The following is a 14,209-nucleotide window of genomic DNA, read 5'->3' as shown; positions in this document are numbered from 1 at the left end:
GGGCAAACAAAGCTACACAAGAAAGAACAGAAATAGCAGGGCATTTTTGTATTGGTAATAAATCAGTTATATTTTTTTGTTTTGTTATGTTTTGTAATATGGTGAGTTAGTTACGGGTGTAGTTCTCTAGGCTCTATGCTTTTGGGTATTCTGAATAGCAGATTTTCTTTGTAAACTCTCTCCCTTTTCTTCAGAAACAACTAACATACCGAAACCGAGCATTTCCTTCTACTTGCTACTATTTGTATTCATCTTTCTATTTGATGGCTCGAGGTAATCAATCCAACGCGTGTGCTGTGGTTAGATATTTCGAGTCGTCACCAATGGAGGATTCTGGTAGCCCATTTTATCTTCATAATGGAAACCATCCTGGGCTTGTTCTTGTCTCGCACCCTTTGACTGGGGACAATTACAACACCTAGAGTAGAGCCATGATGATGGCTTTGACGGCAAAGAACAAAGTCGTTTTTGTCGTGGCGTCTTAATTTCATTTCTAAAGAAATGGCGGATAGTTTGATGTACAGTGGGACACCTTGTGAGATCTGGAATGATCTGAGGGATATTTTTCAATTAAAGAAACATCCGATCGCTTCATATAGTTTTTTATGGGTTTGAACGACTTTTATGCTTAGACACGTGGTCAAATTTTGATGATGGAGCCTATTCCACCACTCACGAAAGAACGTCAAAGAACCATTAATAATGGAATTTCCCCTTTGTCTGATTCTATTGTTCTAAGTGAATCAAATTTGACTTCGGCTAATGCTAACACTGGTAATTTTGCCTCTAAAGGGAAGCGCCAGCGTCCCCAATGCACTCACTGTGGGCTCCAAGGTCATTCTATTCACAAGTGCTATAAGCTACATGGATATCCACCGGGATATAAACCCAAATTGCATAATGCACTAGGTCATGCTCACACTAATCAGGCCTCTATTCTCTCTAATGACTCAACTCCTTCTGAATCAATGTTGGGCAATCTCTCTTCCACTCAATGTCAACAGCTTATAGCCCTATTGAGTTCCCAGCTACAGTGCAACTCAACTGCCTTAATGGAATCACAACCACAGGAAAGTCCTTCTGTGTCTTGTTTTAGTGGTAAAGTGATTCTTTCCTCTTCTATTTCTCATATTCCGATTTCATCCTATTCTTGGGTATTAGATACTGGGGCAACACACCATGTGTGTTGTTCCCTGATATTGTTCAAAACCTCCTCTCTATCACATAATTCCACTGTTTCTCTTCCAAATGGACATTCTGTTGTTGTCACTAGAGTAGGGTCTGTTGAATTATTTGATCGTTTCATTATCGAAAATCTTTTATATGTCCCACAGTTTCATTTCAATCTTCTTTCTGTTAATGCACTCACTCAATATCATCATTGCTCAGTGCATTTTGTATTTGAATCTTGTTTTATTCAGGACCGTATGCAAAGGAAGATGATTGGGATGGGTAGATGCAGTGGCAATCTCTATGTTTTGGATCCTACCAACCTTTTTCCTATATCTTCTAGTGTCACAGTTGTTTGTAATTATGCCTCAAAGACGGAACACGAGCTTTGGCATTACCGTCTGTGTCATCTCTCTTATAATAGGCTCAATTCATTGAAAGATGTATTAAATCTGAAACAATTTGTTAGCCACCATTTTCATTGTTCAATTTGTCATTTAGCTAAACAAAAGAGTTTGTCATTTCCAATTTCAAATACAGTTTCATCATCTCTTTTTGAATTACTGCACCTTGAGATATGGGGTTCTTTTCATTACCCCACACATGAAGGTTTTCGTTATTTCTTTACCATTGTTGATGTTTTTTCTCGATCTACTTGGATATACTTGCTGCATGCTAAATCTGATGTCCTTGATGTCTTTCCAGCATTTTATAATCTTGTTCATACTCAATTTGGTATTAAAATAAAATATGTGCATAGTGACAATACCCCTAAGCTTTCTTTTTCAAATTTCTTTCGAGAAAATGAGATTTTATCTTTTCATTCTTGCGTTGACACACCTCAACAAAATTCAGTAGTTGAGCGTAAGCACCAACATCTTCTAAATGTTGTAAGAGCACTATTGTTTCAATCCAATGTTCCATTAGGATATTGGGGTGATTGTGTATTAGCTGCCACATACCTTATTAACAGGACTCCAACACTCATCTTATCTAACAAAACTCCATTTGAAGTTTTGTACAATAAACTTCCCTCTTATACTCACCTTGGAGCTTTTGGTTGCTTGTGTTATGGTTCTAGCCTTACTTAAAGCCTTTACTGATTCAGATTGGGTTGCTTGTAAAGATACAAGAAGATCCATCAATGGGTTTTGCATTTTTCTTGGAGAATCATTTATTTTATGGAAGTCTAAAAAACAAAGTACAGTTTCACGCTCGTCAACTGAGGCAGAATATCGAATAATGGCAAATACCACTTGTGAGCTAGTCTAGTCAATATCTTTCCTTCGTGATTTTCACATTGAACACAAACAACCAGCTATATTATTCTGTGATAACAAGACAGCACTTCACATTGCTGCCAATACTGTATTTCATAAACGGACCAAACACATCAAAATTGATTGTCATCTTGTTCGCAATAAGATACAAACAGGTTGTCTCAAAACAATGCTTGTATCTTCTCAACATCAAATTGCAAATCTCCTTACAAAGGCTCTCTTACCAACACAATTTAAATTTCTTCTCGAGGAATTCACGATATTCATTTTCCATCTTGAGGGGGAGTATTAAAGGAGTATTAAAATAGCAGGGCATTTTTGTATTGGTAATAAATCAGTTGTATTTTTTGTTTTGTAATCTGGTGAGTCAGTTACGGGTGTAGTTCTCTAGGCTCTATATATAGGCATGTTTTTGGGTATTCTGAACTGCTCTTCAGAAAACATGAATGAATAGCAGATTTTCTTAGTAAACCCTCTCCCTTTTCTTCAGAAACAACTAACATACCGAAACCACCTTTTCTTCTTTCTTAATCCCATCCAGTAATTTTTACAAAATTATATCACAAGTGTATGTGAAAGAGGGAGACCAGGTGAACAACCTTACACGAGAAAATGTTGTTAGAAGAAACGTTTTACACAGCTAGTCCATGTCTTCAGATTTCACTATGATGCCCTCAAAAATGCCATCTGATCTGAAGTTAGCTTTGAACAGCCTGGGATCAACAGGTCCTGGCAACCTGAAAGATACAGTGAATGGCCCAGGTGGGCATAGCTGCTGCAGCTTCATCTGGAACACCCGGGGATGTTTCACAATTGTTCTTCCACCAGCGCTGGTTGACCCATGGATTTGAACCTTCCCATCGTTCTCAACCTCACATCCAAAATGGCCTGCAACAACAAGATATCATGGGTTAAGTCAGAGCATGGGAGATGCGCAGAGACCGACAGTAGGCTGAGGTGAAGTGGCAGCTGTGGACTGAGTCCAGGAGAGAATGAGGATATGCACAAAGATTCTTGCTCTTGAAGATATTATACCAGTGTTTCAGTCTTAGTATAAGAAATCACCTTTGTTCTAACAGAGCCAAAACTAGAACTAATAAAAGCAGCTATCCCATTCATGTCCGTGCGACAAATTTTCCGGTTTTTAAACAAATTCCCTAGGCTTGGTATTTACCTTTTTTTCTCTAGTGTTCCAGATGTTGGTATAAAGACAACAGCAGCTGAGGCAGCACCAGCGGTTCATAAGTACTGGGAGCAGAGTGCCTCTCAATCAATGTTAACAAGAATATGCCTCCCTGACATGCAGGCAGAAAGGGGATAGGGACACAGACCTTCTTCCAGACTGATGAGTTTTTTACATGCAGACATGCTCTAAAGCCACATTTGCAGATCTAGACAATGTGGTTGGAACAGTACTATGTGATTAGTATAGAATCTCAGATCACCTTTTTGCTGCATAGATTTAAGCAATTCAGGGAGGAAAGGAAAGAATAGGTATTGGCCAAGGAATCAAATTTGGGAACAAGTATACAGACTGAAACATGAATTGGTTGAATAGATGGATTTTCACAAACTTCAGCATAAACATCAGAAAAAACCTTCCTATTCTTTAAAGCATATGGAAACAGACAAGCCTGTGATTGAGACAATATATTGGGTAAACAGGACATTTCTTCTGATGCACGAACATGACAAATTCGACTATTATACTACTCACAAACTGAGGACACTTGGACAATTTTCAAAATCTACTATTTTGAATTTTGTCATGATGATAATTATCGAAGGATACAATTTTTAATATAAAAAATCATAATATATCTTGAACACTTTCCAAACTGATTTAGGATAGAAAACCGTCAACTTGAATATTACCCATGTGTTTTTAGCATGTAGCATAGAGATGTTCTATCTACCATGCATTCAAAAGGAACCAAATCGGAACATGACAAGGCCTTCTCCAACCCTGCCGTGTTCTACGCACTAAGAAGCAATTTAGGCTTTCAGATCTCATTGAATTAAAAGAAGGTGCCAAGTTCAGTTCTTCATGAAAGCAGAAGAATGCCCAAATTAGTGGAATAATGAATATCATATGTTAGCATATATAAACTAAATAGAATTAAAGAAAGGGTAGAGAACTCACGGTTATCTTTCCTGACCCCAGGTAGAGCAACACGAAAGAAATATGCAGTTTTGCTAACACCAATGTCCACACGACCAATAGGTGGTCCAGCACTCACTTCTCCAGCTACCCCAGTCAAAACAATAGATGCCTCTGATTTACATTCTTCAGCATTTGAAACAGATAGAAGGGGCATCATGGAAGGCCCATCCAAATTGCAACGCCTCGGGGAACCATGTGAAAATGAAGGCACATGCTGAACCACTGGCATTTCCAGAGGCTCAAGAAGACGCCTTCTCTTAAATTCATCTTGGACCTTGGATGGTGAAATACTATTTATATTGGAAGCATTTCCTGCATATGGTCCTCCACTAATTGTCAAGAAATTCCGTTCAATCTCTTCTCTGCCAGTCCAGTGCCTATGTTGATACCTTTGGCTTTCATTTATATCAATCTTCAAACTATCCATACCTGATAAGTATCTAAACCTTTCCAGTACATCTTGTTTCATATATGATGTATCAGGTTCACTTATAAGAATAATACCCTTTACAATGTCAAGGCCTCTCAGGAAGCTTGTCTGTTCATGAAGATGTAAAGGAAAAAAACTTGTAAACTGCAGTCTGTCCTCGGGAAGACCTGAGTTCAGCAGAGGCAGGTCTCCCTTCAGATACATATGGAACAAGTATGGGCTCAATGCCAGGTTAGGAAGTGCATGCCTCAGGATAAAGTAATATAAGCTCTCCAGTTGAGAAACACTGAGAAATGAAAGACCCAGATCATTTAAAGAGTACGGAGGCAAACCTTCAGCAACTCTTTGCGATGCTGAGCGTCGTGGGTTGTCAGACTTGACATCAGGACCCAGGTAAGTGCTCATGATAAAGTTGGCCAAGAAATGCAAGTCACTTAATGATGCTCTGGACAGTGGCCTAGGAGAGAAATCAACCCCTTGCAAGTCCATGCTGGAACACTAGTAGCTTCTTTACAACTACTCCCCAGAATCACCTGGATAACAAAGTGTGTTAACATTACATCATTATGCATACAAGAACACAAATAAAACCACTAGAAGAAAGAAAAAGAGAGACATTTTTTGCTACATTTGGTTCCCAGAAAGATTAAGGGAAAAAAATAGAGAGAAAAAACATTGGGAAAAACAAAATTCACACCACCATGAGAGTTGAGGGGAAGGAAATTAAATTATTAGGCAACACACTTTCTCCAAACTTTCCTCACCTTTATCCAAGAAAAATCTTTTAGCATTTTCCCTCCACTTTTCATTAGTATTTTTTCTTAAGTCACCATTTTCCATAGCATCAGAAAATCATTTTCTTTAACATTTTTTTTACTTTTCTTAATACTTTCCAAGAACTAAACAAAGCCTTAAGGTTGTAGAAATTTTTAACTCAATTTCAGAAAATCCTCTTTGAGACACTCTTCTTGGCTACCTTCTCTATGGACGCAATGTCACTAGTCGAAAATCTTTGGTCCCCAAAAGACTTCAATCCCATAAGTTTTGTACATTTTCAATAAAAGATCACATGCAAATGCCCATGAGCATTACAGTACACATCAATTAGTATTTTTCTTCCCTAATACTTGAGAGCATTCTCCCTAAAACCCCACATTTCAATTTTCTAATCTGTCTTAGATACAACCATTCAATTGATTCATCATTTTTTATGCCACAAGAAGTTTTGTTCTGTCAGAAACATTCCTAAATTTGACATATTATAGGGTTTAGTCATGCAACAACAGCCATGCACATTTTCCTTTCCGTCACTTCTCTTCATTTTTTTCCCGCGAACCAAACGGTCCATTTAAACCTCAATTCCACTTCTCATGACAGGACCCACCATTCCAACCCTAAATAAAGAAACACACCCTACAATTAAAACTTGAAAACAACAACAAAAATAAAAATAAAAATAATCAAATTAGTAAAAAAGAAAATTCTAAGGAAAGGCTTGGGTTGGACGGACTCAGAGCTCTAAAAAATGAAACCCTAACAACTGAAATGATATTGAGAAGAATGATGGGTTTGGGCATGACATTACCGTTCCATGTGTTGAAATGAAGGAGTGAAAGAAACCAAATGGGTCAGCATTGGGTCGGTGGAGATGGATTTTCCGGGAAAAGCTTTTCTTCCTCTAGCTCTCAGACTCTCCAAGGAAAATGCAGAACAGACAAAGGTGTTGAGTTGTAGTTCGGATTTTTCTCCCTTTTCCAATTATTATTATTTTTTAAAACTCAATTATATATATAGCACATACCCAATCAATTTGATCGAGCAAAATTGATAAAGTCCACCAAAAATTTGTCAAGAAAAAAGGAGAAAATAAAATTTGTACCTTCATTCAATCAAAGATGGTGTGGATTCTGGAATGTGGATGGTACGTTAAAAGGTTGAATGTTTAATTGAGGATTTTAAAATAAAACTTAATTAAACAAAATTTCAACTAAAAATGTTAGGGAAAAACAAAATTCACATCTCTAGTAAATTGCACGAAATTATTTTAAATTGCCCAAAAAATAAAATTCATCAAAATGTTTTCAAAGTTATAAGGGAAATGATACCATGGAGATGATGTATATAAAATGCTTCCATAATTTATGGCAAAAAAATTTAAGCACATAATTGTTTTTTTTTTAAGTAGTTATAAAAAATAGTTTTTGTAGAATAAAAGTGTGCTTAAAAACTTAAAATGCTTTTAACATTTTTAAATATATTTTATAAATAATTTTTATATTTAATGTTTTGTTTTTAATTATTTTATATGCTTATATAATTATTTTTTAAAACAATCATTAAAAAATAAGAAAAAATAAATAAAAATAACTAAAAATATTTTTTGAAAGCACTCTCTTTTCTAATTTTAATAACATCAAATAAAAAATAGTATTTTGATTGTTAAACATGTTTTCTTTCTAAATAATAGAAAATCGTTATGAAAAATACTTATCAAACGGGTTTTTAATAGCTCCTTAAAAAAAATTAGAAATTAATGGAACAAAATTTGTAAAAATCCACCCAAAATGAATCCAAAATGTCGTAAATAATATTTAGAAGAAAAGCATTTTCTTAATGCACATATGCAATTGCAATTCACTGGTTCATGATGGAAATGTGATTAGGGTTTTGGAAAATATTAAAAAAAACAAAGATAAATTAGAGCTCCACAATTTTCAAACATTGCAAAGTTTAAGAAAATCGAGAAAATGTTTATAATTTGGAGCCCCTTCAATAGTATTTTTAAAAAGTACTTTAGGATAAAAAAAATAAAACGTTTTTGATAAACAATATTGAATATTACAGCAAAATTTATAAAATAGTTTTAAAATTTTGAAAAATCATTTATAACACTTTTTAAAGAAACACTTAAAAACGATTCTCATAAAAATGTTTTACAGAAAAATTAATTTCACTAATATAAATATTATCAAATGAATAATAACACTTTTTAGAAAATTATCAATTAAATAATTTTCATAAAAACATTATTTTTTAAAAAATAATTTCATTAAAAATTGTTGGAAATGAGTTTGAAAAAAAAATAATAATTGAGCAACTTGGGGCTTAATTAAAAGTGTGACCCACACTCCGAAAATGTCGGGACCACGCACCAACGCATTCTCCTCCGCGAGGAGTGTGACGTGGTATATTTATTTGTTCAAATCCATTAAGTATTGAATGAGAAAATTGACTTCAAAGTCACCCACTTCAAATGGTATATTTGAGGAAACTTGGTATAAACTTACCATAAACACTTTGTCCCACATAGAAAGTGTGAGTAGAATGTGAAGAGTTTATATATTGATTTTTTCCACCATGGGAAGGGCCCCAAGGGGCACCCCAAGTTGGTAAAGGGAGGAGGACCTACATGGGTGTAGGCTTGTGGGTTAAACCCACACGCGCGCGCCCGCCCCGACCCGGACCTGGGCTTGGGCTTACTGTATATATAATCTTTTGGGGCAAAAATCATTCAAAGTTTCTGGGTTAGACCCAACCCGTTTTGTAACTGGCTTTTCATAATTAAGGACGCGACTATTCTGTTTAGACACCAGAAAGCCTGAAGCTTATAAAAATAAACTTTCTACCCCGGCATCAAAAAAACATCTCCTGCATTTTATTTTTCTCTTCTTTCTTTGCATCCATCCTTTGTCGGTTTTTCGTTTCGGTTCGAGTGCAAACCACAAGTTGTGTTCGTGGTGTTCTACAGATTGAAGTGCTGCTTCTGTGGAACTGGAAATCCGTTCTATCTTGGGAGACATTTATTCACTACCTTTGAGCACTAGAGAGGGAATAAAATTGTCTTAAGGAAACAGTGTTGTCACTGGGCTCGGATTCACAGTGAGTTCTGTAATTTCGTTTATTTATTTGCATGCTTATTTAATGTTTGTTTAGAGTATAAACTGTAAAAAGAATTTTGTTTTATAACAATCTTAAGACAATTTTATTATATAAAAACCTTTTGTAGTTTATACTTCAGTAAATAGTATATTCTTAAGTTTCAAATCAGATTGTGTTTCTGCATTTAGAAACTTAGATATTCTATTCATTTATTATTATTTTTTCTTTAATCAGAATTTTGTATTCTGAATTTTCTGCATTTCTGTTTTTGTAACAGAAATCAAATGGCATCTTCAAGCAATGTTCCTACAATGAATTTGACTCATGGAGAAAAACCAGAGAAATTCAATGGGAATGAGTTCAAACGTTGGCAACAAAAGATGCTCTTCTACCTCACCACATTGAACTTGGCAAGGTTCCTTCATGAAGAATGTCCCATACTTACAGAAGGAGAAACCAACAAGGAAAAGGTTGCTGCCGTGGATGCATGGAAGCATTCTGATTTCTTATGCAGAAATTATGTGCTTAATGGCTTAGACAATACACTTTACAATGTGTATTGTTCACTCAAGACAGCAAAGGAACTATGGGATTCACTTGACAAGAAATACAAAACCGAGGATGCTGGCATGAAGAAATTCATAGTCGGCAAATTTCTTGATTTCAAAATGATCGATTCCAAAACAGTTATAAGTCAAGTTCAAGAACTGCAAGTAATTCTTCATGAAATCCATTCTGAAGGAATGAGTCTTAGTGACTCATTTCAAGTGGCTGCTGTGATTGAGAAATTACCACCACTATGGAAGGACTTCAAGAATTATCTCAAGCACAAACGCAAAGAGATGAATCTTGAAGAATTAATTGTGAGGCTAAGGATTGAGGAGGACAACCGAAAATCTGAAAAGAAGGGAAATAATTCAATGGAGGCTAAAGCCAATGTTATTGAACAAGGACCAAAAACTAACAAGAAACGAAAGCATGGTGATCAAAATCAGAATCAAGGATCAAATGCGGCAAAGAAATTCAAAGGCAAATGTTATAATTGTGGCAAAACTGGTCACAAGTCTAATGATTGTCGTAAGCCAAAGAAGGAAAAGAAACCCCAAGCTAATGTGACAGAATTTGATAAAATTTCAAATGATGTCTCCGAGATGAATCTTTCCGCTGTTATATCCGAATGCAATATTGTAGGAAACACCAAGGAATGGTGGGTGGACACTGGGGCTACTCGTCACATATGTTCCAACAAGTGGATGTTTTCAACTTACAAACTCGTGGAGCAAAATGAAGAATTATTCATGGGTAACTCTTCTAGTTCCAAAGTTGAAGGCCGTGGGAAGGTGATTCTGAAAATGACTTCTGGCAAAGAACTCACTTTAAATGATGTGCTTCATGTGCCAGACATTCGCAAGAACTTGGTTTCTGGATCTTTGCTTAGCAAAAATGGTTTCAAATTAGTGTTTGTGTCTGATAAGTTTGTACTTACAAAGAACGAGATGTTTGTAGGAAAGGGTTATCTTAGTGATGGACTCTTTAAGATGAATGTAATGACTGTTGTTCCTAAGTCTATTAATAATAATAAGATTGATTCTTCTGCTTACTTGCTTGAGTCTTCTAATATTTGGCATGGTAGATTAGGACATGTTAATTATAATACTCTACGTAGATTAATTCACTTAGATTATCTACCTAAATTTAATATTGATCCTAATCATAAATGTGAAACTTGTGTAGAATCTAAATTAACAAAAGTACCTTTTCATTCAGTTGAAAGAAGTACTGAACCTCTAGACTTAATTCACAGTGATATTTGTGATTTAAAGTTTGTGCAAACGAGAGGTGGGAAAAAGTATTTTATTACTTTTATCGATGATTGCACTAGATACTGTTATGTATATTTGCTAAAAAGCAAAGATGAGGCAATTGAAATGTTTAAACATTATAAAATTGAAGTTGAGAATCAACTTAGCAAAAAGATTAAGGCAATAAGAAGTGATAGAGGTGGTGAATATGAATCCCCTTTCGAGGAGTTCTGTTTAGAACATGGAATCATTCACCAAACTACCGCTCCATATTCTCCTCAATCTAATGGGATTGCTGAACGCAAAAATAGAACATTGAAAGAAATGATGAATGCTATGTTGTTAAGTTCTGGTTTACCCCAGAATTTGTGGGGGGAAGCTTTGCTTTCCGCCAATTATATTCTTAACAAAATGCCTCATAAGAAAACACTTAAAACACCTTATGAATTATGGAAAGGTCACAAGCCTTGCTATAAATATCTAAAAGTGTGGGGGTGTTTGGCAAAGGTGGAGGTTCATAAACCTAAAAAGGTTAAAATAGGACCTAAAACCATTGATTGTATATTCATTGGTTACGCTAATAATAGTAGTGCATATCGTTTTCTTGTTTATAAGTCCGAGATTCCTGATGTGCATGTTAATACAATTATAGAATCAAGAAATGCTGCATTCTTTGAAACTATTTTTCCATATAACAAGCCATCTGAAACAAGTACACAAAAGAGGACTCATGATATTACTTTTGGTAATAATCAATTAGAAGTAAATCAAGAATCAAAAGAAAAACAAGTTGACAAAGATCTTAGACGTGGAAAAAGGGCAAGAAAGTCAACTTCGTTTGGCCCAGATTTTCTAACATATTTGTTAGAAAATGATCCTCAAACGTTCAAAGAAGCTATGTCCTCTCCTGAAGCTTCATATTGGAAAGAAGCAATTAATAGTGAAATTGAATCTATTCTGCAAAACCATACTTGGGAACTAGTGGATCTTCCACCAGGTACCAAAACATTGGGATGTAAGTGGATTTTCAAAAAGAAAATGAAGGCAAATGGTTCAATTGATAAATACAAAGCAAGACTTGTTGCCAAAGGGTACAAGCAAAGGGAAGGATTGGATTATTTTGACACTTATTCACCAGTTAGCCGAATAACTTCTATTCGTATGTTAATTTCTATAGCAGCAATAAACAATCTTGAAATACATCAAATGGATGTTAAAACGGCATTTTTGAACGGTGAATTAGATGAAGAAATATATATGGATCAACCTGAAGGGTTTATAGCTCCTGGACAAGAGGGGAAAGTGTGTAAGTTTGTTAAATCCTTATATGGATTAAAGCAAGCACCTAAACAATGGCATGAGAAATTTGACAATGCAATGATATCAAATGGATTCAAAATTAATGAATGTGATAAATGCGTTTATGTCAAAAACACTCAAAAAGGATATGTCATTGTATGTCTATATGTTGATGACATGTTAATTATTGGTAGTGATACCAATGTGATAAAAATGACTAAACAAATGCTATCCAGTAGATTTGATATGAAAGATCTAGGTGTGGCAGATATAATTTTGGGAATTAAGGTCTCAAAAACTTCTGATGGTCTTATACTTTCTCAATCTCATTACATTGAGAAAATACTTGAGAAATTCAAGAAGTACGATATAAGACCAAAGAAGACACCTGTGGATGTAAATCTTCATCTTTTTAAGAATACTGGCATAGGAAAATCTCAATTAGAATATTCTCGTATAATTGGCAGTCTAATGTATGTGATGAACTGCACTCGACCTGATATAGCATACTCCGTTAGTAAGCTAAGTCGATTTATGAGTAATCCCGAAGAAAATCATTGGAAGTCAATAATACAAGTTTTGGGATACCTTAAATATACTCAAAATTATGGACTGCATTTCACAAGATATCCAGCTGTACTTGAAGGATACAGCGATGCTAATTGGATATCTGACTCAAAAGACTCAAAATCCACAAGTGGATATGTGTTTACACTTGGAGGTGCAGCCGTGTCTTGGAAATCCTCAAAACAAACTTGTATAGCTCGATCTACAATGGAATCAGAATTCATTGCAATAGATAAAGCTGGAGAAGAAGCTGAATGGCTACGAAATTTCTTAGAGGATATTCCAAATTGGTCAAAACCTGTGCCTGCTATTTGCATCCATTGTGATAGCCAATCAGCAATTGGAAGAGCACAGAGTCATAACTATAACGGTAAGTCACGTCACATACGACGTCGACATAATACCATTAGGCAATTGCTCTCAAATGGAATTATCTCAATTGACTACGTAAGGTCAAAAGATAATATTGCGGATCCGCTTACAAAAGGTTTAACTAGAGAGCAAGTAGAAAGTTCATCAAAGGGAATGGGTCTAAAGCCTATGAAATAAACCAAGGGTCATCATAGTGGCAACCCAACCTAGCTGACTGGAGATCCCAAGATCTAGGTTCAAAGGGCAAACCGAACTATGTAGAACTCAGAACGCACTGCGGAGATACTTACTCCTAACCATTCCTATGATGAGACAGTGCATATCTGCCGCGAGAATCAGGATAAGATACGTCTTTAATGATTTCTATAGCTTATGAAATTGTGTCATAAGTGGGATATTGCAGGATATTCTTAATAGAAATCACCTACGTGAGTAAGAAGGGGGCCACTTCTATGAGAATGATGAAAGGCTAAATTCTCTAACATACTCACGGAACCAAGAGGTGTTCAAGGCCAAAACGAACACAAACGTGAGAACCAACTGTGTTAGAAATAATACTGCGTGATTCTATTGTCTTGGTTTACACCAACGGCTGGCAATTCAAAGACAACGTCTATTGACTGGCCAAGTAAATCCGATAGTCTTCACTAGGACAAGTTCAAGACCAATGGTCACTTAGTCTGAAGCAGTAACTTTTCATTTGTACTCGAACTAGTGTCTGCATATTCATTTTTGCATATTGTAAAGCCAATTTTACATTCATGTGGGGGATTGTTGGAAATGAGTTTGAAAAAAAAAAAATAATTGAGCAACTTGGGGCTTAATTAAAAGTGTGACCCACACTCCGAAAATGTCGGGACCACGCACCAACGCATTCTCCTCCGTGAGGAGTGTAACGTGGTATATTTATTTGTTCAAATCCATTAAGTATTGAATGAGAAAATTGACTCCAAAGTCACCCACTTCAAATGGTATATTTGAGGAAACTTGGTATAAACTTACCATAAACACTTTGTCCCACATAGAAAGTGTGAGTAGAATGTGAAGAGTTTATATATTGATTTTTTCCACTATGGGAAGGGCCCCAAGGGGCACCCCAAGTTTGTAAAGGGGGGAGAACCTACATGGGTGTAGGCTTGTGGGTTAAACCCACACGCGCGCGCCCGCCCGCCCCGACCCGGACCTGGGCTTGGGCTTGGGCTTATATAATCTTTTGGGGCAAAAATCATTCAAAGTTTCTGGGTTA

At 35.8% G+C, this 14,209-nt stretch overlaps 1 protein-coding gene and 1 long non-coding RNA gene across 3 annotated transcripts; one reads left to right on the top strand and one right to left on the bottom strand.

The window, feature by feature from the left end:
• Nucleotides 1-157: 157 nt before the first annotated feature.
• On the top strand, nt 158-1,718 carry LOC109121586 (uncharacterized). The gene is made up of 2 exons (XR_009464960.1): nt 158-1,098; nt 1,422-1,718. It is a non-coding gene; the product is annotated as an uncharacterized LOC109121586 (long non-coding RNA).
• Nucleotides 1,719-2,952: 1,234 nt separating this feature from the next.
• Nucleotides 2,953-6,920, bottom strand: LOC100246169 (increased DNA methylation 3). 2 transcript variants are annotated; one of them, XM_010665701.3, is made up of 4 exons: nt 6,630-6,920; nt 5,377-5,577; nt 4,594-5,211; nt 2,953-3,338 (listed from the first exon to the last, which is right to left on the bottom strand). In XM_010665701.3, the coding sequence occupies exons 2-4, from the start codon at nt 5,531-5,533 to the stop codon at nt 3,091-3,093; spliced, it is 1,023 nt and encodes a 340-aa protein (XP_010664003.1). In that variant the 5' UTR covers nt 5,534-5,577; nt 6,630-6,920; the 3' UTR covers nt 2,953-3,090. The 2 variants fall into 2 exon arrangements, with proteins under 2 accessions (XP_010664003.1, XP_002273277.1); XM_002273241.4 differs by having other exon boundaries at nt 4,594-5,577; nt 6,630-6,918.
• Between the last annotated feature and the right edge of the window lie 7,289 nt (nt 6,921-14,209).

This window comes from Vitis vinifera, chromosome 18 (genome assembly GCF_030704535.1).
Source record: "Vitis vinifera cultivar Pinot Noir 40024 chromosome 18, ASM3070453v1".
Classification (NCBI taxonomy): domain Eukaryota; kingdom Viridiplantae; phylum Streptophyta; class Magnoliopsida; order Vitales; family Vitaceae; genus Vitis; species Vitis vinifera.
Note: the sequence above shows the minus strand (reverse complement) of the source record. Positions and strands in the feature narration are given on the sequence as shown.